At 44.5% G+C, this 24,104-nt stretch overlaps 1 protein-coding gene across 1 annotated transcript in view; it reads left to right on the top strand.

Moving 5' to 3' along the window:
* The window catches only part of FER1L6 (fer-1 like family member 6), a 96,843-nt gene that overhangs the window by 52,473 nt on the left and 20,266 nt on the right, over nucleotides 1-24,104 (top strand). The window contains exons 20-31 of the mRNA XM_010988770.3: nucleotides 509-643; nucleotides 3,795-3,944; nucleotides 6,925-7,035; nucleotides 7,294-7,455; nucleotides 8,575-8,755; nucleotides 11,009-11,235; nucleotides 12,708-12,830; nucleotides 14,173-14,212; nucleotides 15,426-15,538; nucleotides 16,554-16,685; nucleotides 17,597-17,722; nucleotides 21,076-21,203. Coding sequence (XP_010987072.3) covers nucleotides 509-643; nucleotides 3,795-3,944; nucleotides 6,925-7,035; nucleotides 7,294-7,455; nucleotides 8,575-8,755; nucleotides 11,009-11,235; nucleotides 12,708-12,830; nucleotides 14,173-14,212; nucleotides 15,426-15,538; nucleotides 16,554-16,685; nucleotides 17,597-17,722; nucleotides 21,076-21,203 — 1,628 coding nt within the window. The remainder of the gene's footprint in view (nucleotides 1-508; nucleotides 644-3,794; nucleotides 3,945-6,924; nucleotides 7,036-7,293; nucleotides 7,456-8,574; nucleotides 8,756-11,008; nucleotides 11,236-12,707; nucleotides 12,831-14,172; nucleotides 14,213-15,425; nucleotides 15,539-16,553; nucleotides 16,686-17,596; nucleotides 17,723-21,075; nucleotides 21,204-24,104) is intronic.

Below are 24,104 nucleotides of genomic sequence, written 5' to 3'. Positions count from 1 at the left end.
ATTTGATGACAAAATTTTACTTGCTTGTAAGCAGAGGTCAACCCCACCCTCAGTTTGCCTTTCCAATAAAATGGAAATAATTTTAGCGTCTACTTGGAGAGGGTGGATGAAGTTAGCAGCCTGGGCTTTGGTGACAGATGATCCAGGTTGAATCCCGGTTCTGCCACGTACTGGCTCTGGACAAGTAAGCCTTGGTTTCCTGGTCTGCAAAACATGAATAGATGACCATATCCATCTCCCAGAATTGTTGGGAAGTTTGGATGAGACAGTGCATGTGAGGTGTGGCAGCCAGAAACTTACGCAAGCTCCTCCAGGGCAGGGCGTCTGCATCCCTAGGTTCTGGTACTTAGCAGAACATCAGTTTCCATTGTCTGAGTGTTGAATGACTGAGCAGTGATGACCAGGATGTGTCCTCTTTGCCCTCCGTTAGTATCTGCTGAATGCACCTCGGAGCCCTCTCCAACCCAGTCGAATGATCTTTTGCTTTTCTTCTGGCGTCACCTTCCAGGTTATTTCCCAGACCCTCTCCCCCACCTGGAACCAGTTGCTGCTGTTTAATGAGCTGGTGCTGCACGGAGACCAGAAGGAGCTGGCGGAGTCCCCGCCTTCAGTGGTGGTGGAGCTGTATGACAGTGACGCGGTGGTGAGTGTCCCAGGGCCCTGCTGACTCTTCCTCGAGAAAAATGCCCTGTTCCCTAACGTGCTTTATTTCACCAGGCTGTGACTGTGCCCAGGGGCAGTCCCCTCCTCATAAAAATCAGGAAAAAACACTATTTTACAGAACCAGGAAAATTAGTGGTGATCATTTGCTTTTAGTAAAGGATTTTTCACTTAGATTTCCCTTCAGCTTGCAATTACAATAGGAAATGGTTCACAAAAGTCCAGTCGACTCGAACTTTTTCAGAAATATAATTATATAAATCAATCTGCTGTTGCATCCAGCCCCCCGCTAGTTCTATTGCCTTTTGCTGCTTAATAAAAATGTCCATGCCTTCTGGAAACAGAAAATCTTGACTGAGCTAGCCTGGCTGGAAGAAAATGAATGTGTTGTGACTGATTCAGCCTTTGTTACTGGGTCTTTTTTGTTGTTGTTGCCTCTAAGCCCTGAAACAATGCATCCATCTCTATCTCATTTCTGATGCTATGTTAGCCAAGCCTTTTCCTCTCCAAAGATGTCTGCGTTCTAAAATGCTGGGCAGATTCAAAAGCTTTTTTTCCTGGGGGATATTTTTTTCATAACTAAAACAAATCTTTTTCTTTATTAAATTAAGAAGTCTAAAGGGAGAGGCAAAGGCTTGTTTTCTTTAATGCCTTTACTTCCTCTGGAGATTGCATAAGCTCAAATGTACTAAGTTGTTCCAAGAAGCCTTCCTAAAGCCTCTTCACCTCCTCAGAGCATCCTGACAGCTCTGACCTTGATTCAAGGTCAGGAGGAAATTAGAATGGAAGAATTGTAGAAGGTGAACAGGGACCTTGGGGAGCACGATGCCCCCTCTTGCTTTGGAGAAGAGGAAACAGAGACCCAGAAGGGTCAAATGCCTTCCCTGTTCAAGGTCACAGGTAGCTGGAAGCAGAGCCAGAACTTGAACTTAGCCTCCTGTGTCCACTCTTTCCTGTACTTGTGGGAGTGGCTGGTGTGGCTGCATCCCTTTATCTACTTTTCCATGTCACTCTCTCTGGGCCCCATTCCCCCATCTGTAAATTGGAGCTAGGTGGATATGTATTCCACAGTTGTGCTTCGAGTATAGATCTTCTGTAGAGAAGGCCACAAAATAAGTACCTTTTAAATTGTGTCCCTAACAACATGATTCCAATTCTAAGTATTTTTACTTGACAACCAATAGCAACAATCAAGCATCTTCGAAAGCTCCTCCTAAACCCACTCCCCAGACCACATGGATTTCCCTTTGCCCCTTTGCTTTTCAGACCCCCTTCTAGATCTCCATTCAGCAGCTGCCTTCCTGAGCCCCACCCTCAAGCCAAACTCTGCACAGAAAAATAAGCTTACATCCTCACATCTAGAGGAAAAGGGGCGGGGGACAGTTTAGCTCAGTGGTAGAGTTTCTGCTTAGCGTGCACGAGGTCCTGGGTTCAATCTCCAGTACCTCCATTAAGAAAGAGATAAATAAACCTAATTACCTCCCCCAAAAAAACTTTTTTAAAAAAAAGAGGAAAAGGAAATGTGGGAGAGAAAGAAAGTATGAATGCATTTGTACTTTCCTCCTTGAGAGATACCTGCAGACATGCAGAAGGTTCTGTTCACACCTGTGGGCTGCAGCCATCACAGTCCTGTGGTGACGATCAAACTTTGGATTCTGACTCTGCAGGACCCGGCTTCCAGTCTAGAGCTTTCTGCTATGCCCAGTGGCTTGTGCCCTCATTCAGGTCTGCTGGCTCTGTAAGAAATGAGTTTATATTTGGCAAATGGGTTGCTGGCGTTTATGTTTACTCTTTTGTTTCCAGAGCTATTTGTACTTAATTTTTTTCCGAGGTAGGATTATGGAGAAAATAATTATGTGGCCAATCACTCATTTCATATTCAATTGCCCTGACTCCAGCCATATCTGAAACAGATCTGATGCTACCAGTGGATACCAGTAGGCAGCTCTGTTTGTTTTTAAGTGTGACCGAGCTAAATCCATTTCCATCCCAGCCAAGCTTCCTTCTACAGCTGGGAATGCAAGTGCTGGTTTGTGAGTCCAAAAGCAATGAAGCAGTGCAGGTACTAAAACCCAGCCTTAGCCAAAGAGAATATGGGCACTGTTCTTGGATGTGAAGGTCATTTATCTAACTCAGTAAATATGTAATGAGTGCCTGTCCTGTGCCAGGAGACACAGCAGTGACTAAAACAGACAATCCTTCCTGTATGGAGCTTACATCACAGCAGTTCCCAGGATAAATAGCGAAGTAGCCCTATGGTCCAGCCCCACGCTGCTTATGGGGGAACATGGACTTAGCCTCCTGGGAGCAGACATGAGGAGGAGGCCAGAGATGGCACCATCCAATAGTTCTTAAAGAAACTTACCACCCAACATACGTGCAAAGCTATTTCAATATTCTTTTACTACCAAGAAAAATAGGGCAGAATCACTCTATTAAACATGCTAACCTTCATCATCATCATCATCATCATCATCATCATCATCATTATTATTATTATTATTATTATTATTAATATTATTATGTATGGAGTACTTACTATATTCCAGTCATTGTTCAAAGTACACACATCATTATATTAATCCTCATGACTCCATGTACAGGTATTATTTTTAACCTCTTTTTAGGGATCAGGCTCAAAATGTTGAGTAACTGACCCAAGACCATAGATCTAAAAAGTAGAAGATTTGGGAACTCCAACTCACATTTGCCTGGACTCCAAACTTGTTTCCAACCACAATGGTACCCTGCCCTGGAGAGTTTTTGGAATATTTGGTGCCACCTTATTTCTCCTTTTCCTCTTCATCTACCCTGAGTGATTATTTTAACTTTATTCCACTGAGCTAAAAACACTGAAAAAACAGATAACCCCTAAGAAAGCCTTGAGCCATGAAGCTGCTAAAATGACCCTCTTAAGAGTTTTCTCAGGGAGCCCAGATGAATTCCACTGCTCCCCAAGCCTGTGGAAAGGGATAAGAGGGGCTTAGCAGAAGAAGAGAAGGAGACAGACAGTAGCAGGAGGGAGACACTGAGGCTGACAGTTTTGTGAAGATTAACTACAAAATTACATTGATGTAGATCAGAACCAGGGAGGTGAATGTCAGGACAAAAATTCATTCTTTTTTCTGCCTTAGGGAAAGCCAGAATATTTGGGAGCCACAGTGGCTGCTCCTGTTGTGAAGCTAGCCGACCAGGAATATGAGCCCCCGAGGCTGTGCTATCACCCTGTCTTTTGCGGGAACCTCTCTGGAGGGGACCTCCTTGCTGTATTTGAACTCCTGCAGGTAAGTGAACCAGCAATGACGGCTGCACTAGAGGTCTATCTGGTCTACCTGGCCAGAGACGCCACCTCACTGGAAGTGCATTTCAATGAGGTTTAAGCATGGTCCTTCCCTATCATCCTGTGTCTGGAGATGTCTCCTTCTGGGGATCTGGGAGATGCCATTTAAGAACTCAGATGACAGGCTGGGAGCGGGGGAGGGGAGGACTAGAGAAATTGTCGTCTTACAAATCTTAGGTTCTAGGATTCCAGGATGATAAATCAAGTGAGAGTCTACTAGAACCAGCTCTCACCGGATTCTGTGTGTTGCACAGAAACATGGACTGTTAGAACTGGAAGTGGCCTTCAAAACCAGCTGGTCCAGTCTTCCCTCAGTAGAGAGTCCAGGCGATTTTAGGCTGTCAAAGAGTAATTTTAGGTTGAAACCAGGTAGTGTCAAGTAACATTGAATCGATATTAAGGGAGTTTTGCTTTTTTTCCCCTCCAGATTTTTTGAGATATAATTGACAGATAATGTTGTATAAGTTTACAGTGGGTAACTTGATAATTTGATATATGTCTATATTGCAGAATGATGATCACAATAAGGTTAATTAACACATTCATCACCTCACGGAGTTGGCCTTTTGCATGAGTGTGTGTGTGTGTGTGTGTGGTGAGAATTTTAAAGATCTACTCTCTTAGCAGCTTTCAAGTGTACGATACAGTATTGTTAACTATAGTCACCACACTGTACTGTACAGTCCCAAGAATTTATTCATCTTCTAAATAGAAGTTTGGACCCTTGACCACCCTTGCCCACTTTTTCTGCCTCCCTACCCCTGGCAGCCACCAATCTACTCTCTGTTTCTATGTTTGTTTTTTATTTTAGATTCCACACATAACTGATATCATATACTATTTGTCTTTCTCTTTGACTTATCTCACTTAGCATAGTGCCTTCAAGGTCCATCCATATTGTTACAGATGGAATTTTGCCTTTTTTGATCCTTCTAACTACGTTTAGAGGAAAGTTTGATGCCCATCTAGCTATAATACCTCTCTTAACTTGCACCTTTCCTTTTCAAGAAAGATCACAGGCTTCAGGCTCAATGCCTCTGAAAAAAAGATCAATGTTACCTACAGGAACATTTCCCAAAGTCATCTTCTTGGAACACCAGCTCCTTCAAACATAGTGAAAAGAAGGTTTAAGAAATGCTACCCATGACATATTCCAGTAACATTGTTTTGTTTTCATTGGTTTTCTTTTTAAAGTTACTTACCATTTGTGGTAAGTACTCCTTGTTTTACTTAGCCACTTGAAGCTTCCTTTCTGAAAACAAAACTGTATCTAATGAAAATGTTTACTGGCTAATAGCACAGGGGTTGAAAGCGGCAGAGAAATGGCTGACGTGGGAAACCAGATCCAGTACAGTGCTCCCATTTTACATGTCAGGAAGCTGAGGCTCAAGGTTAACTGGATGGGATTCAATCACTGCCCTTTTCACTCCACAAGGCTTCCTGATCCATCAATCCTCTAATCCATCAATGAGGGGCAGGCCAGCTGATCCCCACAGGGCCCTGCAGGGCTGGGCTTTTTCCCAGTTCCGTGGTCCCACCTCTGATCCCCTGTCCCTCCAGGGGAGCTGAGGGGACTAGCCCAAGGTCCTGCTGCTTCCTGACAGCGGGGTGGTTAGAGGCGGCATTGTCAGAGGCAAGCAGCCTAAGAGACACAATTCATTAGGGCCTCATTAGGACTTCCTCTCGGCTGATTACTTGTCCAGAAAGTAATTTGGTCATCAATGCAATTGTCTCAGCCCGTGGATCTCACACATGCTGAGAAGACGGGAATGGGAAAATGTCTTCATTTGTCACCAGCGGCTCTTGGTTTCCACCTGTGAGTGGTTTACCTTCAGCCGCTCCATCTCCATTACTGCAAGGCTTCCTGTCTCAGGGAAGAAGGGTTTAGCTCCTGGGTTCTTTGATGCCCTAGACTGAACTCATTATCTCCACTTTCCTCCCTCTGGAGCCCCGTGGAAGGGTGTGAGGATGAAATGAAGTAACCAAAGGCTTCCTCTTGGCCAAGTCAGAGAAACACCCCAGAGAGGAAAACCTCCTGCTCCAAAGCAACGTTTAATAGAACATCTGGCTTCCAAGGGTGGCTTGAAGGGTCAGCTGGCCTAACATCTAAGACTCAGAAAGGGAAAGGGACTCATGCAGGGTCACACAGCAGAGCCTGGTTTCTGGGCTCAGTCCACTAATTTTTGCCCTAAGCCTCCAGAGAGGACACTCTCCAAGGGCTGAAGGGTAGAATGACCACAGTGGCCGGGATCAAATCAGGGGAGGCTTTTGGAAAGATGTATGTGTTGAGCCAGGGCGTGAAGGTAATGCGGGGTGGCTCACATAGTGAGAAAGACACTTTCCGCAGTAGATTTTCTAAGTATCTTGATGAGATTTCAATAAAGCACAGTGATTGTCCTTCAGTTTTGTTAACTCCAAATGCACAGGAGACAACACTCTTTCATCTCGGAGGTCTGCCTTCAAAAGACTTCATTTTCTGTTTCACTGATTAAAACGTAGTCTGCATGTGATTAAATGAATCTCTTGTAGTGGATAGTGGGGGCAGAGTTAAATCTCAGAGGTTCCGATCAGAGCCCCCTCTCCATTCCCGGCTGTAGTTCCGTGTCATTGGATCGGGTTGTGAGGACCCACTGCTTGTCCTTTCCCCTCTCCCTCTCTACTGTGAGTGTACTGAAAGCTTATTAACCTGTTAATTTGTGGCACATTGCAAGCGCTCACTAAATGTTGATTACCCTTGTGAATGAATGCATTTGTCAATTAAGAAATAATTAAGTGTGAGAAAATGCACTGTCTTGGTTTATATTTTAAGCTAGACACATTCCTCTGGTTAAAACAGTGACAGTCTTTCCCACGAGGTGACTGTGTGGCTGTGTGAGTTTTCCCTACCTCCCCGGACCTTCTAACGTGCTTGTTCTGTGTGGTAGGTCCCTGCGTCTGGGCTGCAAGGGCTCCCTCCCCTCGACCCACCCGATGTCGCTCAGATCTACCCGGTTCCTGCCTGCATTCGGCCAGTGCTGAGTAAATACCGCGTGGAGGTACGGTGCGGGGAAGGATGGGGTTGTTCTTTGAGACTTCAGGGCACGGGTGCTTTGCAATCATGCCTGCCTTATGTAAGCGGACTCATTGGGGTGGAAAGGAGACAGCTGATCAGACCGAGCCCTCTAGGAGAACACGGTTCCTTCCTGGAAGGATGTACCCTTGTTCTCAGGCTGGCACGTCTGACTTTGCCACACCTGCTCCCGCTGGCTCCGCCCTGGGTCTTTGATTGACAGCCCTGCCGGTCCTCTCCTCAGGTTCTCTTCTGGGGAGTCCGAGAAATGAAGAAGGTGCAGCTCCTGTCTGTGGATCGTCCTCAGGTCCTCATCGAGTGTGGGGGACGAGGAGTAAAGTCCTGTGTGATCCAGAGCTACAAGAACAACCCAAACTTCAGCATCCAGGCGGATGCTTTTGAAGTGGTGCGGCCTCCCCCTCCCCCCAACCTGCTAGTTCCCTTCCTTTTTGCAGATGGGACCCACTCCTTCCTGAACCTGGCTGAGGGAGAGATTTTAGAGTTTCAGGCGTCTACTGCTTACAAAGAACAACTATAATTCATTGAGAAGCCAGAATTTCAGAGTGTGATAAAATGGACTTTTGTTCTTACTGTTCTGTTTTTTAAGATTCCAGGTTAGAGCATAGAGGAAATCAAAGTGGGTTGACAGCGGTCCCCAAAGTGTGGCCCCCAATTCATTAGCATCGCCCGGGAAACCTATTCCAAATGCAGATTCTCAGGCCCCGCCCCGGTATTACTAAATCAGACACTGTTGGGGGGTGAGGCCCAGACACCTCTGGCTTAACAAGCCCTGCAGGTGATTCTGATACACACTGAAGTTACTGTCATGAAACTTAATGGTTAGTTTTTTTTTTTTAATTATTGGCACATAGCATGTCAGCAATTTACACGTGAACTTAGGCTTCTAAAGTGATGTTTGGCACCTATGCTTTTGTTTCTTTCAATACTTTTCTGTGCTTTGACTTGGAGCCAACTGTGAAGTCAAAGTTTGCTTTGACACCCATGGACACATGTTCTAAAGCAGCAAAGACTAGAATTAAAGGATGGGTACTGTGTTTGCAAACCTTTCACACCAGACAGGTGTGAAGTGGGCGGAGTGCTGGCCCCTCACCCTCAGCTCCACCTTCAATGGGTCAGCTTTCATCTGTTTTATATCTTGGGTCCGGATAAATGTTCATCTGAGATGAGACTTCGGATAAATAATGACAAAATAAGAGAACTGAAGACTACTGCCATAGAGAAGTTGAAAGTGTGTGTGTGTGTGTGTGTTTGTTTTTTTTTTTTTTTTTGCAATTTACACGTGGGGTGAATTGTTAGCGCCATCCCTCATGCTTTGAGGAGGCAATGTTCCAGATTCTGGCAAGCTGCAGGGGTGGCCTGGAGGGTTAAGACCAGGCAGGAACAGGAAGGATAGGTGACTGGCTGACTTTGATCGTGCCCCCAGATAGATCAGCAGGGCACAAGCCAAGCAGCCAGGCCCAGCCCAGGCAGAGCCCCACTTCACCCCGGCCTCTCCCCACCGCAGGAACTGCCTGAGAATGAGCTTCTGCATCCGCCCCTGAGCATCTGCGTGGTGGACTGGAGAGCGTTCGGGAGGAGCACACTGGTGGGAACTTACACCGTCAACTGCTTGAAACAGTTTTTGTGTAAATCGAGGGAGTCCATTGCCCTCACCTCACAGGTGGATGGAGCCCAAGTTGCACAAGGTAGGAAGCTCTTTCTAGATTCTGGAGCTGTAGGCTACAGAGCCGTGGGTGCCTGCAGGTGCCTGCTCTGGGCCCCAGCACAAAGAAGATGGTCATACCCCATGGTCAAGTGGATGTTTCTGAAGAATTTGCTCCTGCATCCCTCTAATTCTTCAGCTGCCAAATTCTGACTTTAAGCCTGGGTCAGCTCCTCTAAAAAGGCTTATCTGAATGTGACTCAAGCTCCCTTCTGCTCCTACTCCCTGACATTTTTCTTTGCTTGATGTTGCTGTAATTTGTTCTGTTTGGGATTTCAGGTTCAGAGTCGAGTGAATTGCACTTCTCAGTTCATGCTGTACAGTCATCACTGGTCTGTGCAAAGCTTCTCTTTTATTCTGTCCACCGCCCCCCTATGCCTTATTCCCCATCCCCACTCCCAGTCTCCTCCCCGCTGGAGGCCCCATGCTGCCGATCCTTGTAAAATTTAAATCCATTTTATTGATGTATATAACATGACACTATAACGTTCATTTGGTTTCCCACTTTTTTTTTCCACTCAAAGCAATGTTTTAAGATCTATCCATATTGCTGTGGGTTCTTTCAATTGTTATATGACCTCCTGTATCCCCCATTGGGCTGCCTCCAGCTCCCCACTTCCACAGACTATGTTGTTGTGATGTGTGTTGTGATGAACATCCTGCACATGTTCCCGAGGGAGAATCCTCTGTGGGATTTTCCTTGGAATTTACACCCAGGAATGAGATGACTGTCTCACAGGGAATGTGCCCATGTAATTCCACTAAGCACCCCCGGGGGTGCTCCAGGGAGCTATACTGGTTTGCACCCATCTACACCAGTTCACACCAGTCTATATTCCCTCCATTACTGGATCTGGACTCCCATTTCCCTCCTCCTCAACAGCACCTTCTGTTGTCCAGCTTTCTGAGTTTTTGTTTTGTGATGTTTGGTGTTTGGTATTTGCCACTTGGGTGGATATAAAGTCGTATCTAACTTTAATGTTAGCTTGAATTTCTCTGATTACTTCTGAATGTGCACATCTCTTCATGTGCTTGTTGCCATCTTCATTTTCCCTTCTGTGATTTTCCTGCCTGTATGCTTTGCCCATGTTTTATGTGTTTCCTTTAAGTGTCTTTTTTGTATATTCTAGACGTTAATATCCTGTAGCTTATAGGCATTGCTCACATCTTCTCCTGATCGGATAACTGCTAATCTTGTCTATAGTCTTCATCTTTGAGCAAAAATCTTTAATTCCGATATAATAATATCTTTCCAAATTTTAAACTTTATGATTTAGTCTTTTAGAATCTTGTTTAAGAAAGCCTTACTCACCCCTTGGTCACAAAGATCTTATTTTTTTCATGTATCAGTATTATGTTTTTATCTTTTGCACTTAGATCTTTAATTAATGGACAGATCTTTAAATGGCTTAAGGTAGGGATTCAGGTACATTTCTCTCCATGTAGTACATCATTTTTCCCCTCGGTGTCTACTAACTTTCCCCATTGCTTTGTCTTGCTGTCTTTTTCATAAATCAAATTGACATACAACCCAAGTCTATTTCTAAGCTTTCTATTCTGTCCCACTGATGTCTCCATCTCTGTGCCCAGCATTTACTGGGTTGAATTTGCTATTGAAAAGTCAGCAATGGCATGGAGGCCCTGGCAGTAATGGAGGCTCCCAATTGGGAAATGTTCTTATGTACTGAATTCTACAGCTCAAAATAGAGAGGAAGAGGACCCTTGACAGCAAATGACAGTGTTATGACCTTTTTATTCGATCAGCTGTTCAGTTAAAAATATCATAAATTCCAGGGACATGGCCTTACTCCCTGTCAAGCACAGGTACTCATGTGCCCAGAGTTCTGTCAACGTTTGGAGCATTCACGGAACTCTGGAGCCTCCAAGGGTTCCCTGAGTTAACACACTGGGGGAGTACAGTCAACACAGAGGACTTGTGCCCTAAATCTTGATAAGCATGATCCGTAGACCACAATTATTTAAAATTACTCTGAGAGATTAATAATAAGTACAATCATTTATTGATTAACTATTATGCCCTAGACACCTTACATCATGATCTCACTTATCTTCCAATGATATGGATATGTTCATACAAATAGGGGGAGGGAGCTTCAGCGATATTAGGATTTTGTCATATTTGAATCCAGATCTGTCTGATTCCCAGTATGAGGTCCCTGAAATGATTGCCCTGCATCGTAGTCCAGTTGCCTGACACAGTGTACTTTCATTTCAGCTATTTCAGATTCGCTAATTGCCACTGAGCCCTCTGGGACCCTCAGCTCTGCTCAGGAGCTCCCAGCAGATCATATCTTTGTGGATGTTGAGCCTCCTCCCACAATGGTACCCGACTTGGTGCAGGTCCAGCCAGCCACCCTTGTTGACATCCCTGACTCTTCCCCTGTACTGGAGCCTGAAAACAAACCTGCAGCCCAGGAGCCGCCAAAAGATGGAAAAGCTAAGGTCAGAATGTCATCCCTCTTTGTATTGACAAGGCACATTCGAGTTTGCTTAGGAGGTCCTTTGACCTGCTTGCTGTGTGACCATGCAAGCAGCTTCACATTTCTAAGCATTAATTTCTTCACCTGTAAAATAGGGAGACTGATACCCACGTCACAGTATTGTCATGGAATCAGATAAGTCAGGGTATGTGAAGTTCAAGTGCTAGTCAAATGTGACAGCGGTATTTAATTGAACAGAAACTCCTCAATTCATTAGCTCGGAAAGACAGTGGTTTCCTCATCTAGGCTTATTCTACAAATATTTTGAACCTACTTTGTGCAACATAACATGGGAGCAAAAAGATGCATCTTTGGGATTCTAAACAGAAGTGAGACTTATCCTCAGCTGAGCCTCTGGAAGGAATGATGGATAAGTACACAAAACCATAAAATGGGGAAGTGAGTCATCTTTTAAGTTATAATTTTGAGTGCAAAATCCTGATGTATCTATTGATTGACTTAAAGAAGAAAGTAGTTTTAAGAAAGAGCTAAGAGACTGCCTGCCCAGCAAATGGTAAAAGCTGAAATAAAAGGCAGAGTAAGATAGATTAATGGATATTTGCTCAGACTCTTCCCACCTCATCCAGGCTCATCGTGACTCCGACACCCCACAGGGTTCTCGCCACCTCACCGGCATTGTACCTGCATCTTTCTGTTGCAAATCTCAGTTTATGTGTTTGTTGACCTCATAAAACTGTGGGCTCCACCAGGTCAAAAATGATTTTTAAAAATATCTCTGTATCCCCTGCATGGGATAGAGTGCTTGGCACATTGTAGGAACTCAAGAGAGTTACCTCCATCTGAGAGCAGACGGATGATGAGTACACAATGAGTCTGCCGTGGGACGACTGTCTTCTCCCCAAATGTCTCTTTTCTGCTGTATATGTCTCACCCTGCCTCTTCTGTCCCGCCATCACTTGTGTTGTAGGTGCCGTTCATTTGCACCTGTTCAGATCGGAAATGATGCTGAACGGGGAATGTCTACATTGTCCCTTAAGCCTCACAACACTGAACTAAGCAGGTATTATTGTTCCTAATTGAGGAAACTGATAATCACAAACTTTGTATTAATTGCTTGGCAGCTAATTAATTCCCTTCTACTATATCACATTGTATCATGCAGTCTGACAGCTTCTTCCACTGAATTTGAAATTTCCCAAATGTGGGGATTGTGTCTAACCCTTACATCCCCAGTGTCAACCACAAAATTTCACATCTGCTCCATAAATGTTTGCTGAATAAATGCACGAATGGATGGCAGATTATGAAACTTATTTATTGAAGGGGCAGAGAGAGCCGCAACCACAGAACCTGTTGACGCCTCCGCCACTTCCCACGGGCTCCCCACGTGCTCTCTGCCTTAGTAAGCCGGTCAGGCACCGGCATGCGGATCCTTGAGACCTAACTAATAGTCCATCCCTCATCCCTCTCCAGGATGCCAGGACGCCTTCGCGGAGGTCTACTAAAAGGAAAAAGAGGACCATCGCAGATGAGTCTGCCGAGAACGTCATTGACTGGTGGTCTAAATACTACGCCTCCCTGAAGAAAGCACAGAAGGTAGAGGCTGCCCCGGCCGTGACAGTCAAGGGACTCAATAGGAACCCAACATCCTTTACCACCCCCCACCCCACTTTATCCTCTTTTTAAAATTCCACCATAGGTAGACCCTACACAGGTGTGGTTCTGTTAACTGCAGAAGGGTACAAAGCCTGGAAGGACCAGGAATCCACAACTATAGGATCCTTCCTGTCTGGCTGGGGCTGGCCCTAGGACACAGGCTCTGTTGTAAATGCTGAAAGGATGTGCTCTCTGTCATTGGCATCTAGAGAATCTGCCCAGCAATCAGTATGAGAGTGGTCCAGCCAGGTGAAATAGGTCTCTGGACAGGTGGGCATCAGCGATGGGGACCTCAGGTTCACCCAGAGATACCGAGGTCAAAGGGCTCCAGGTCTCCAGCAGAATTCTAAGTTCATATGGGAAACTATCAAAGTAAAGGCAGAGGTCCTGGCCTTAGTAAATGGGAATCATCAGCAGGTTGCCAGAGCAGGCCCTCGGGTACATGGAACAAGGAAGCTGGAGAACCAGGGGGAGTGGGTCTGGAGATTCAGGCAAAAACTCAGTGTCTGCATTTGGGGTTTTTTTTTGGAGGGGGTGTAATTAAGTTTATTGTTTACTTTTTTAATGGGCGTACTAGGGATTGAACCCACAACCTCGTGCATGGTAGACATGCATTCTGCCACTGAGCTGTACCCTCCCCCCTGAATCTGGTAAGACTCCTCCTCCATGAGTGAAAACGGAAAGGAAAATTATTCAGATGTTATCATCATATTGAATTGACTAGAAAGTCTCCTGATACTTTATTTGGAAAGACTGCATTTCCTTCATCTAGGACTATCCATGAATATTGACATATAGTTAAATAAACAAACCAACTGTTAGTCTCTGCCTCCAAACTCCCTCCTTTTGTTATCATGGACACTAGCCCTTTCCCCTTTCATGGCTAGCTTCCCCAATCCCGGAATAAACCCAACAATCCAACATGCCAGCAGGGAAAACTCACAGTTGCTGATTGGGGTGATGCTCCAGGAACGTGGGAGAATAGAGGGTGAGTGGTTGCTCCCCCCATGACTGAGAGGAGGCCGCACATTGAGGACAAGGACAGCTTGGTGGCAGTTGGATGTGTGGGTGCCTCTTCTCTAGGGCAGGGCATCTCGCTGCATGCATGTCCTGAGTCTATGGTGAGGCTTCCTTTGGGGGCTCCTGAGACCTGTTTGCATATTTTTTTTAATGGCATCTCTGAGAATGCAGTGGGCAGAGAGCACTGTGTTAGAACTGTTAGTCAGGATTAGTGAATGAGGCATGACAGTGTCAGTCATCTTGTCTCCCTCTTTTCTCAAAGGAAAAAGAGAACAACTCCAAGGAGAAAAAAGGAAACACAGGTAAGTGGCTATTCTGGGGACATGCGAACACAACATAAGGCCATTTGAGTCAGAAAATGATAAAATGGAAGCCACGAGAGCAACACTGAGCCCAGCACCCTTATTTCCCAGGTGAGGAAACAGTCTCAGAAAGGTGGCAACACTTTAAAAAGGTCATGTAGCTGATTTGAGCTGGACGGGGACCAGGTCCCAGGTCTCCTGAGTCCAGTTCAGGGCTGAAATCCACCCTTTGGCTCAAGTCCCCACATTGATGGTCCTAAAGCAGCAACAGCAGAGTGAAAATAGAAGTGAGCTGGGATCGCAGGCCAAAACCAACATGATGAACTTTAATAGAGGTGACCTGGATTTAGGTTCCAAAACTCAGTTGACAAGGATTGAGTAGATCTGGTTTGGCAGAAGCTCCAATGAAAGAGGCCTGGGGTTTGAAATGACCACAAGCTCCATGTGAGCCAATGGTAGGTCTTGGCCTAAAACCAGCAGTAACACCAAGTGCTACTGCAGGTGACAATGAGACAGGTGGGACGCCCCCAGCCATGCTCAGCTCCACAGGCCACTCCTCATTAGCACATTTAATTCTCAGACCAACCCCATGACGGTAGCAATAGAATCTTGATTTGCAGGTAATAAAACAGAGGTACAAAAGAGGTTGAGTAACTTGCCCAAGTATATACAGTTAGAAAAGAGCAGAGCTAGAAGTCTGTCTCAGGTGGCTTTTTCCCCCCAAGCCTGCTCATAAAAAATTAACTATTAAGCTCTCTAAACTACCTTTGTGACTTTGTGTAAGACCCTCGACCGTGTTTGAGCCTGAGGTTGCTGAACTGGAGGATTCTCAAGTTCCTAAGCAGATCTGAGAGAGACTAAAGCTTTGGATTCAATCCATTCTGGGTCTGTTCTTTGCCAGCTGAGTGACTAGGCACATTCCTTACCCTCTCTGTGTCTAGCTGAGTGAATTCCCACAGGTGGCAGGGAAGGCGGCACTTTGCCGGCCCCGGGGCATCCGCTGACATTACATTGCTGTGTGAGTGGCAACTTCTCCTGCAGTGCACGGTCTGCAAGTCTCTGTGTAGAAATCTTATAGTTAAATGTTACTATTTGGTTTTAAAGAGCTGGATTATGACACACGCCAGAGTAAAGGGAAGGAGGGAGCTTAACTTTGTCTTGTCTCATCTCAACAGCCATGAGAAATCTAACAATTTCCACTGAATATCCACAGAGGCAAAACCAGATGAGGTAGTGGTAAATATAGATGGCCCGAAGAAGAAGAAAGACAAAATACTCAAGAAGAAACCCAAAGAAGATGAAATCCCCAACCTGGCGGTCTTGCAGGTGTGTGGACACAGCCATCTTGGCCAAAGATGGGGGCTGAAATTCAGAAGGGGGAATTCTTTGAGTGCTTCAGTCAACACCAGTAATGCCTTTGAGCTTACTTGGTCTTTGTTATAATCACTGATGCAGAGAAACAAATTTAACAAGCATGTCAGCCAAGATAATGGAGCTTGCTAATTTTCCATTTTGTACATTCTCATATTGAGAAGGGGCTTAACTTACATTGGTTAACCCAGTTCCAGCAAGGTAATTTACAGTGTGTGAGTTCCCCTGGGCTCACCTCTTGGAGCTTGACCTCGTCATGCAGATGTGTACGCACTTGAAATTGCAGCAACTCTTACTAAAGTCCGCTCCGTCAGACCAATCCTTACATTAGCCAGAGGCTATTAGCTAGAGGCATGTAATGGATATGAAAATTGGGAATGTGAAAATTATGTACCTAGATAATGACTTCAGGTAAGTAAATTTTGATGGGAAATTTGAATAAGTGATTTCACTATATTACCAAACCAAAAACTCAATTCAGTTTTGCATTTCTAATGTGTATATGGAATTTCCTGCTTGGAAAATTCACGCCTACATGCATCATAATAAAAACAAGTATTCTATCGCTTTATACATGTTAAGAATTAAATATTTAATGGACATTTATTAATTTGAATGTCCTCAAAACATTGTAGTCTATATCCAACAGTGAATGACATCTTAACTAGCTATAAAAAGTTTGTCACATTTATACTTCTATACTATATTTAAATTTTTTTTTGGTTTAGCTACACTTCTTGGAATTTCAAAGTTTGTCAGAAACATCTGAAATTTCAGATTGGTAGTTCTAGCAATCATATTACTTACTTTGCTAAAGATAAATTAATAGATTTTTAGTGTTTTTTTTTTTAATTTAAGATTTTTCTAAGGGGTGTATATGAAGGCTGGTTTGGAGAATCTTGGCATTTCTCATTAAATCGATCCCAGGCCTTCCTTCCTCTGAGCATACTCTTCTCTCTTCTTCTTGAAGATATATGATGGGGATCTTGAGAGTGAATTCAACAATTTTGAAGACTGGGTGAAAACTTTTGAGCTGCTCAGAGGCAAATCTATGGAAGATGATCATGGCCTTGATGGAGACCGAGTCATAGGAAAGTTTAAGGCAAGTCCCAAACCCTTTCATTTGGCTCTCCTGTCCATAAATGTTAGATATGACTCAGTTCTGTTGGATTGTGGTGTGGGATGCATGCAAGGAGAATCCTTAATCTTTATGTGAGACTTTCTCTAGAACCCCATCAGACCTAGCCCCAGTCTTTTGAGATATTTGATTTGTGGTCAGTGAGGTGGGTTGGAGCTCAGTCTGTGGAATATAAGGAGCCGGAGTCATTCCCTAAAAGAATCACTGAATTTTGCTTTGCTTTCCCCACCCCTCACCTACCAAATGTATGATTTATGCAAACCTACCAGTTGAATTATTCAGCTAGTCGAACAACGCAAACGCTTCGCCTGGTACGCTTACAGCGTCAGCGTCACAACGCCGTGGCTGACGCCTACTATGAGCCTGCTGCATGCCCAGGCCCTTTATATGCAAGTGATGGTGTCGGAAGTAGCGTGGGCATTGCAGTCGGCCAATCTGGATTTAAGTTCTTGTCCTGATACGAATTAGCTTTGTGATCTTGAACAGTACTTGACCTCCCTGAGCCTTGGTTGCAGCATCTGAAAATAGAAATCCTGCAGTCGGGGTTGAATGAGATGACGGGAGAGAGCACTAGCTCAGTGCCCCACATGCACAAGGCACTCGGGGCCCCACCTGATGCCCGTATTCACTTTCCTCACATAACAGCCCTGTGAGGAGGGTGCTGCTGTACAACACTGATTCACGGGTGGACCACAAAGAGGCTCAGATGCAGGCGGGTTACCTGACCTGCCTGAGGACACCAGGGGCAAGGCCGGCGCCACCCCGGGTCCTGTTGGGCCCTGGGCTGTGCTTATTTTCCCAGCGCTACGCCCTCTCTGGTTTTTGGTGGGGCATCAGACTGTCTTGTTTCAAAGGGCAGTGCCTTGTGGTTCCAGGGCTCCTTCTGCATCTACAGAAGCCCTGAGGATCCCAGCCTTGAGGACAGCAGGCAGCTGAGGATCCAGCAAGGGATTCCACCCAACCACCCCATCACAGTCCTGATCAGGGTGTACATCGTGGCGGTGAGTCATCCTGGTTTACTCTGAGGGGCTGTCTTAGTCTCCTCTGGCTGCTGTGACAAAATACTCCAGGCTGGGTGTTGGAAACAACAGTCATCTCCAGTTCTGGAGGCTGGAAGTCCATGATCAGGGTACCGTCTGAATCGGTTTCTGGTGAGACTTTTCGCCGTGGCTTGTAGATGGTCACCTTCTTGCTGTGTCATGTGGCCTTTCCTCTGTGTGTACACACACACGCAGAGAGAGAAAGAGAGGTAAAGAAGAACACACAGACACACACACACACACACAGAGGGAGGAGGTTTGGTGTCTCTTTCTCTTCTTATAAGACCACCAGTTCTACCAAATTAGGACACCACCATTATGACCTCATTTAACCTTAATCAGCTCCCTAAAGGCCCCATCCCCAAATACATTTGCATTGGGAGTTAGGGCTTGGACATAGGAATTTTGAGAAGACACAATTCAGTCCATATTACAGGGGATTTGAAGTTTGATTGGTAACATGGACATTTGCTGGCTTTTCACTCAGGGAAAATATTTCCCAGGCTGATAGGATTGCTCTGTGTAGCTTTATTTACTCTCTATGGTTGCCTATGGTTGCCTGATAGCTGGGCAGGAAACCAAAAAGGACTGAAGCAGGAAGCTCACAGGCAGGACAGTTAGAGGGAAGAGCCAGGGCAGAACAGGGCAGCGCTCCCCATGGCTGCGCCTCTGCTCTGTTGCAGTCAGAAATTTCATTTCCAAACTATTTCCAAGAAGAATATTATTTGCCCCAGGCTTCCTCCTTTCTGATAACGAGAGTGCTAAACTTTAATTGTGAAACTTTTGGGCGTGATTGCCAGGAAGCCAGGGGCCAAATCAGATGCTCAGTCAAAGCAACTGTGTGCTAGACCTTAATGGTTCCTGTATTTGTCTTGACCTCTGGACCTTGGAGCTGATTTTCATAATCTTACTCGATTGCAGTCCTATTTCATATTAACTCTTTGCTTACATTTTTAGCAACATAAGTGAAACATAAAACAAAGATGAATTGTTCCCTAACGCTAAGGGAGAACTAAACATTCCCTCTCCATCACGCAGTTCTGTTTTCTTCGTTTTGAGCAGCAGTGTCATCACTGCCAGGACCACCAGGTGCCAGGCATATTCTAAACACTAGGGATATTGTGATGGGGAAAAAAAATACAGTCCCTGCCCTCAAGGTAGTCACAATCTAGTTGGAAAGATGAGAAGTACTTGTAAGCATCATGGACAATACCGGGCAAAACCCCCTACGGGATAATTTAGAATAACCTAGCATAACTTTCTCAAAGTTTTGTTCAGGAGGTAACCATGTCTTGGGGGAGATAATTAATACGCATTCCTATGGAAGTGGACCATATGTTCAAAGCAGTCTGAGAAACTGTGCACATAATAATTTATTTCCCTTCTCTACCCCCTGAGATTTATGAAGCTCATTAGCACATACAAGGCTCTGAGAATTCCAGAAGCAAAGAAACCCTATTTAACTGTTAAATCCTTAGCAGCATTTTCAAAACTTACTGCCCACACCTATTTTTCCTCCCTACAGAAAACCTGCGGAACTCAGGTTCTATGGGACATAGATTGAGGGACCAAGAAATAGAGTATGAATAGTAGGAAGGAGAGGGAGACATTTGTTGGACTACAGAGATTGGAGAAGAATTATGATTTATTTATTCATTTAGCAAATACCTACAGCACATCTCTCTTATGTCTGGTACCCTTTAGACAAACTCGAGGAGCACAGATCAGTTTCCTGCTCAGGAAAGAATGTGAAGGAGGGTGGGCTTGGGCTGGAACTTGAGGACAGGCAGGTCTTGAACAAATGAAGAGTCAGAAGCTGGCCACCCTGGGATGCAGGGAGTAGGATAAACTGTGGACACTGTTTTCCACTGATATTTCTAGCAATGGCGATTATGTGTGGTTTGCTCTCTCACACTAAGATTTAATTAACTAAATGATAAGTTAATCTGAATATCTTTTAATTTAATAAAACACCAAAGAAGTAAAAAAAAAAACTACTACTTAAAAGTTACATAGAGGAAGAAATCAGATCCCCCTACCTCTGCAACCCCCTCCCCAGAAATAACTTACTCCCCTTATTCGTATACATGCTTCTTACACAAACACATCTCTGTCTCTTGTCTACAGCTACATCCAGCTATTTATTTAATGGGGCCCTGCTTCAGGCATTATGTATTGACCTTCTATGTTCTTTTTTTTTACTTAGTAATGTACTTGGACATTTTTCTAAATCAGTACATATAAGTCTTTCTCATTCTTTTTCATAGCCACCTAGTGTTCTCTTGAATTACCATAGTATCCATGTATTCATTCATTCAACAAATATTGGGAAGACTCTAGCGTAAGTCCTGGAGATAATATAATAAACAAGACAGACAGTACCCTTGCTTTTATGGAGAGTATAACTTAGTTGGGGGTGGTGTGGAGATTAGGAGGGTATAAACATAAACAGCAGACAGACAAATAAACAAGACATGTTCACAATAACTGCTTTGTAAAGAATTAAAATTGGGTGATGTGACAAGAGCAAATGCAGGAAGGGGCTATGTTGGATTGACTTTCTTCTTAAGTAATTGACATACAGGTTGTTGACCATTTTTAGCTGTTAAACAATGCTCTAATGAACATCCTGGAAGACAGAGCTTTGTGTGCTTATGCCGTTCTGTCTGTAGGATAGAGTCCTAAAATGGGATTATTTCCTACTCGGCTCTCATCTCTGCAGTTTCTCCATCTTTCCTGTATCATTCCCCACATGCTCCCTACCCTGGTCCTCCCGGTGGGTTTAAGGCCCCACTTATCTAGGACCAGGCTTCACTCTGAGAAACAGATCATCACTCAGCTGACCAAGGCTAAATGCAAGACTGACAGGGTCATGGATTCAGAGCCCATTAGTTCTGGGAGAAGCTTTTAGATCCATCCTGTAATTTTACAGATAAATCTCAGGAAGATGACATGTTTTTCCCAGGATCACACGACTATTTAGAAGTAGAACCTTAATTCAAATTCACGCCTCTGCCTCTTGGTCCAGCAGATTCCTCATTACTCTGTGCCAAGCATGACTTTCCACTGGGGAGATGACTTCAGAGGAAGTAGAACTTGGGCAAAGCTGATCACTTTTCACAGCAGAATGAAGAGGTTAAAACAGTGGCTCATCTAGGGAGCATCTAAAGATCCCCTAGTCCAGGGCCAATTAAATCAGAGTAGCTGGGGATAGAACTCAGGCATCAGTAGCTTTTAAAACTCCCAGGTAACCCCAGTGTGCAGCCAGTGTTGAGAACCACTGGACTGAAGGAATTTTTTTCTCTCCTCTCCAGGCATTTAACCTTAGTCCAGCTGATCCAGATGGCAAATCGGATCCCTACATCGTGGTCAAGCTTGGCAAAACCGAAATAAAAGACCGGGACAAATACATCCCTAAACAATTGAACCCAGTATTTGGAAGGTCAGTGCCCATCTGGGTCTCATTGTATTATCCTGTCTCCATTTGTTCCTATGGTTTTTTTTGTGGGTGGGAGGTTGATGTGGATACGTGTGTGGATCTCAGAAAATGGTGCAGGAGATCGAATGCTGACTTTTGCCCGTGATAACAGCCAGTCAACCATATAATCATGGAGAAGGGCTGAATTCTTTCCCTGGTCCCTTCGGCAACTTGGTGGTGTATGGTGATCTCCATGCCTATGGTTTTCCAGTAATGATTTCCCTAGATCGGAAATTTAAGAAGCACCTTGAATAGTCATCAGTTTCAGCCTCCTGCCTTGGCAAGAGTTCCTTTATACAAACACGGTAACTAAAGCCCAGAGAGGTTTAGAAACTTGTTCAAGTTCACACAGCTCATAAGTAGAAGGGAGGGGGCCAGATGTTTGGCCTTTGTCTCCTACCAAAGGGATTTTTCCATCACATGATTTTGCAGCTCACTTGAGGCGACCCCCGAAGTCACAAAGGGAACTGCATCCCCTACCTGTGTTTTGTTTTCCTGCAAAGTATTTTACAATGCATTGCACTCATGTATATTTAGGTGAACCAGGCATTCTCCAATTCACAGTAACCCTACCACCTCCATTTTTCTTCTAAAAGAGTGTATCACACATTAGTGTTCCCTGCGTGGGTTTGTGCGCCTGACAGCTGTTAACCCTGGAATAAAGCAGACCTGGGTTTCACTCTGCCACATACAGGCTGAGTAACTTTATGCGGATGGCTTAACCTCTCTGATCCTAGTTTTCCTCATCTGCAAAGCAATAATAGTGACAGTTGACTTTCAAAGGCCTTTAGAAGATTAAATATGACAAGTACCTGGCCCATTGTCTATGATACCACGTCTTAGATACTCAAAACACATTACCTTCCTTCCTCTCCCCCTTGACAATCATTTTAGCAACATATACATCTTATGTGTGTTTAATTTCTTTTTTTCTGGAGTAACAGGGAGCATGGGATGAAATCTCTATCCAGCTCATTTAAATTCATTTACACACTTGTGATTGCTTTGGACCCTCTGACATTTAATCGGCACCATTCTCTTTTGCCGTATTGCTTCAGAGGAAATAAGGCAATAAATGTCTTGCCTGTACGGATTAAAGAGAATGATTAAAACGACGTGCTGAGGAAACTTACCCTTGCTTCCCTGATCCGGAGATGACCTTTATCATTACCTGCCATTTATGTAACTAGCACTTCATTTTGCCAAGTGCTTTGTAGTCACTTTTTATGAGCTGCTCTCACCACAATGCTGTGAGTTAGGCTGGTTTTATAACCTCCGTTTATGGCTGTGGTAAACAAAAGAAGAGGGTGATGGAATATTCCCTCTGGTCGCTAGCATCGCAGAGTCTCTTCCAGAAGCCCTCCATGCTGGCAGCTTTGCTGGATGTGTATTTAATTGTTGCTGGCTCAATCTCGCAGTGTTCCAGCAGGGACAGCGGAAGGCTCTTGTGCCTGGCTGGGGTCTGGGGAATCTCTCTTTGCGACCTCAGCATAGGAGGATGTCACAGGCTCCCCCTTCCAGGTGCCCTGGCACCTGGTCTGCTTTACTTTTCTTCATAGCCTCTGACATGAATTGATGTGTTTCTGTTTATTGGCTGTCTCCCATCTCCCCACTAGAATGTAAGCTCCATTCAAGCAGGGACTTTGTCTAGTCTGTTCAGTGCTGCACCTTCAGCACCTAGGACAGAGTATGGCACAGAGAAGATGCTCATTAAGCATTTGTAGAATTGCAGATGGACAAACAACCCTTCAGTCAGGTTTCAGTGGGACTTCGCGGGACCCTGTCACTCTGCATCATCCTAAGGGGATACATGTCTGAAGACTTTGGTGGTTCCTCATTTTCTCATTAATCACAGTGCCTGGCACATGGTGGATGTGTCATAAATTGTCAGATGAACAAATGGTTCAACAAAAGAATGAATGAATGAACAAAGAAATAATGGGACATCTTTGCTCTGAAGCTTAGAGGTACTGAATGTTTGTACAAAGCTCAGTTTTTACCTGTTTCATGATGCCTTCTCTTTTCTCAAACCAACGTTGTATCTAGAGATCCTATCTCATTGACAACCACATTGGTATAAGCTTAGCTTTTCTCTGAGTGACCAGAAGTTTTTGGTAGTTTTTCTAAGGACAGCTCTAATGAAAATTCAGGACAGCACACAACTCAGGGAGATGGATCAGAGCAGTGGAGCCCTCTGCCCTCTATCATGGTTGCCAGGGGCAGTTAAGCACTTAATAAGTCCTTCCCTGGTGCAGCAGCGTGTTGATGGCCAAGCTCAGTGATAAGCAGCTGGGGGCTTGCTGGTGAGATGCCTCTAGAATATCAATTAGCTTCAAATCTAAATCTTGGAGCTCCAGGGAGTGAATACTATGTTTTCAGATGGAAGAAATGAATTTCTCCTCTGCAGAGCCATTTCCCTAGCCTGCTAGAGCTGCCTCAGTTAGGATCACTGGAGCTGGCCAGCACCCCTGCTGGTTATATGTGTTGTTGGATTCTGTTTGTTAATATTTTGTTGAGGATTTTTCCATCTATGTTCATCAGTGATATTGGATTATAGTTTTCTTTTTTGGTAATGTCTTTGTCTGGCTTTGGTATCAGGGTGATGGTGGCATCATAGAATGAGTTTGGGAGTGTTCTCTCCCCTTCAATCTTTTGGAAGAATTTGAGAAGGATCAGTATGAGCTCTTCTTTGTATGTTTGATAGAATTCCCCAGTGAAAGCCATCTGGTCCTGGACTTTTGTTTGCAGGGAGATTTTTTTTTAATTGCTGATTCTATTTCACTTCTAGTGATTAGTCTGTTCAGATTATCTATTTCTTCTTGATTTAGTTTTGGTGGACTGTATGTTACTAGAAACTTGTCCATT

The sequence above is a fragment of the Camelus dromedarius genome, chromosome 20, assembly GCF_036321535.1.
Source record: "Camelus dromedarius isolate mCamDro1 chromosome 20, mCamDro1.pat, whole genome shotgun sequence".
NCBI lineage: Eukaryota > Metazoa > Chordata > Mammalia > Artiodactyla > Camelidae > Camelus > Camelus dromedarius.
This window is presented reverse-complemented; position numbering and strand designations above follow the sequence as displayed.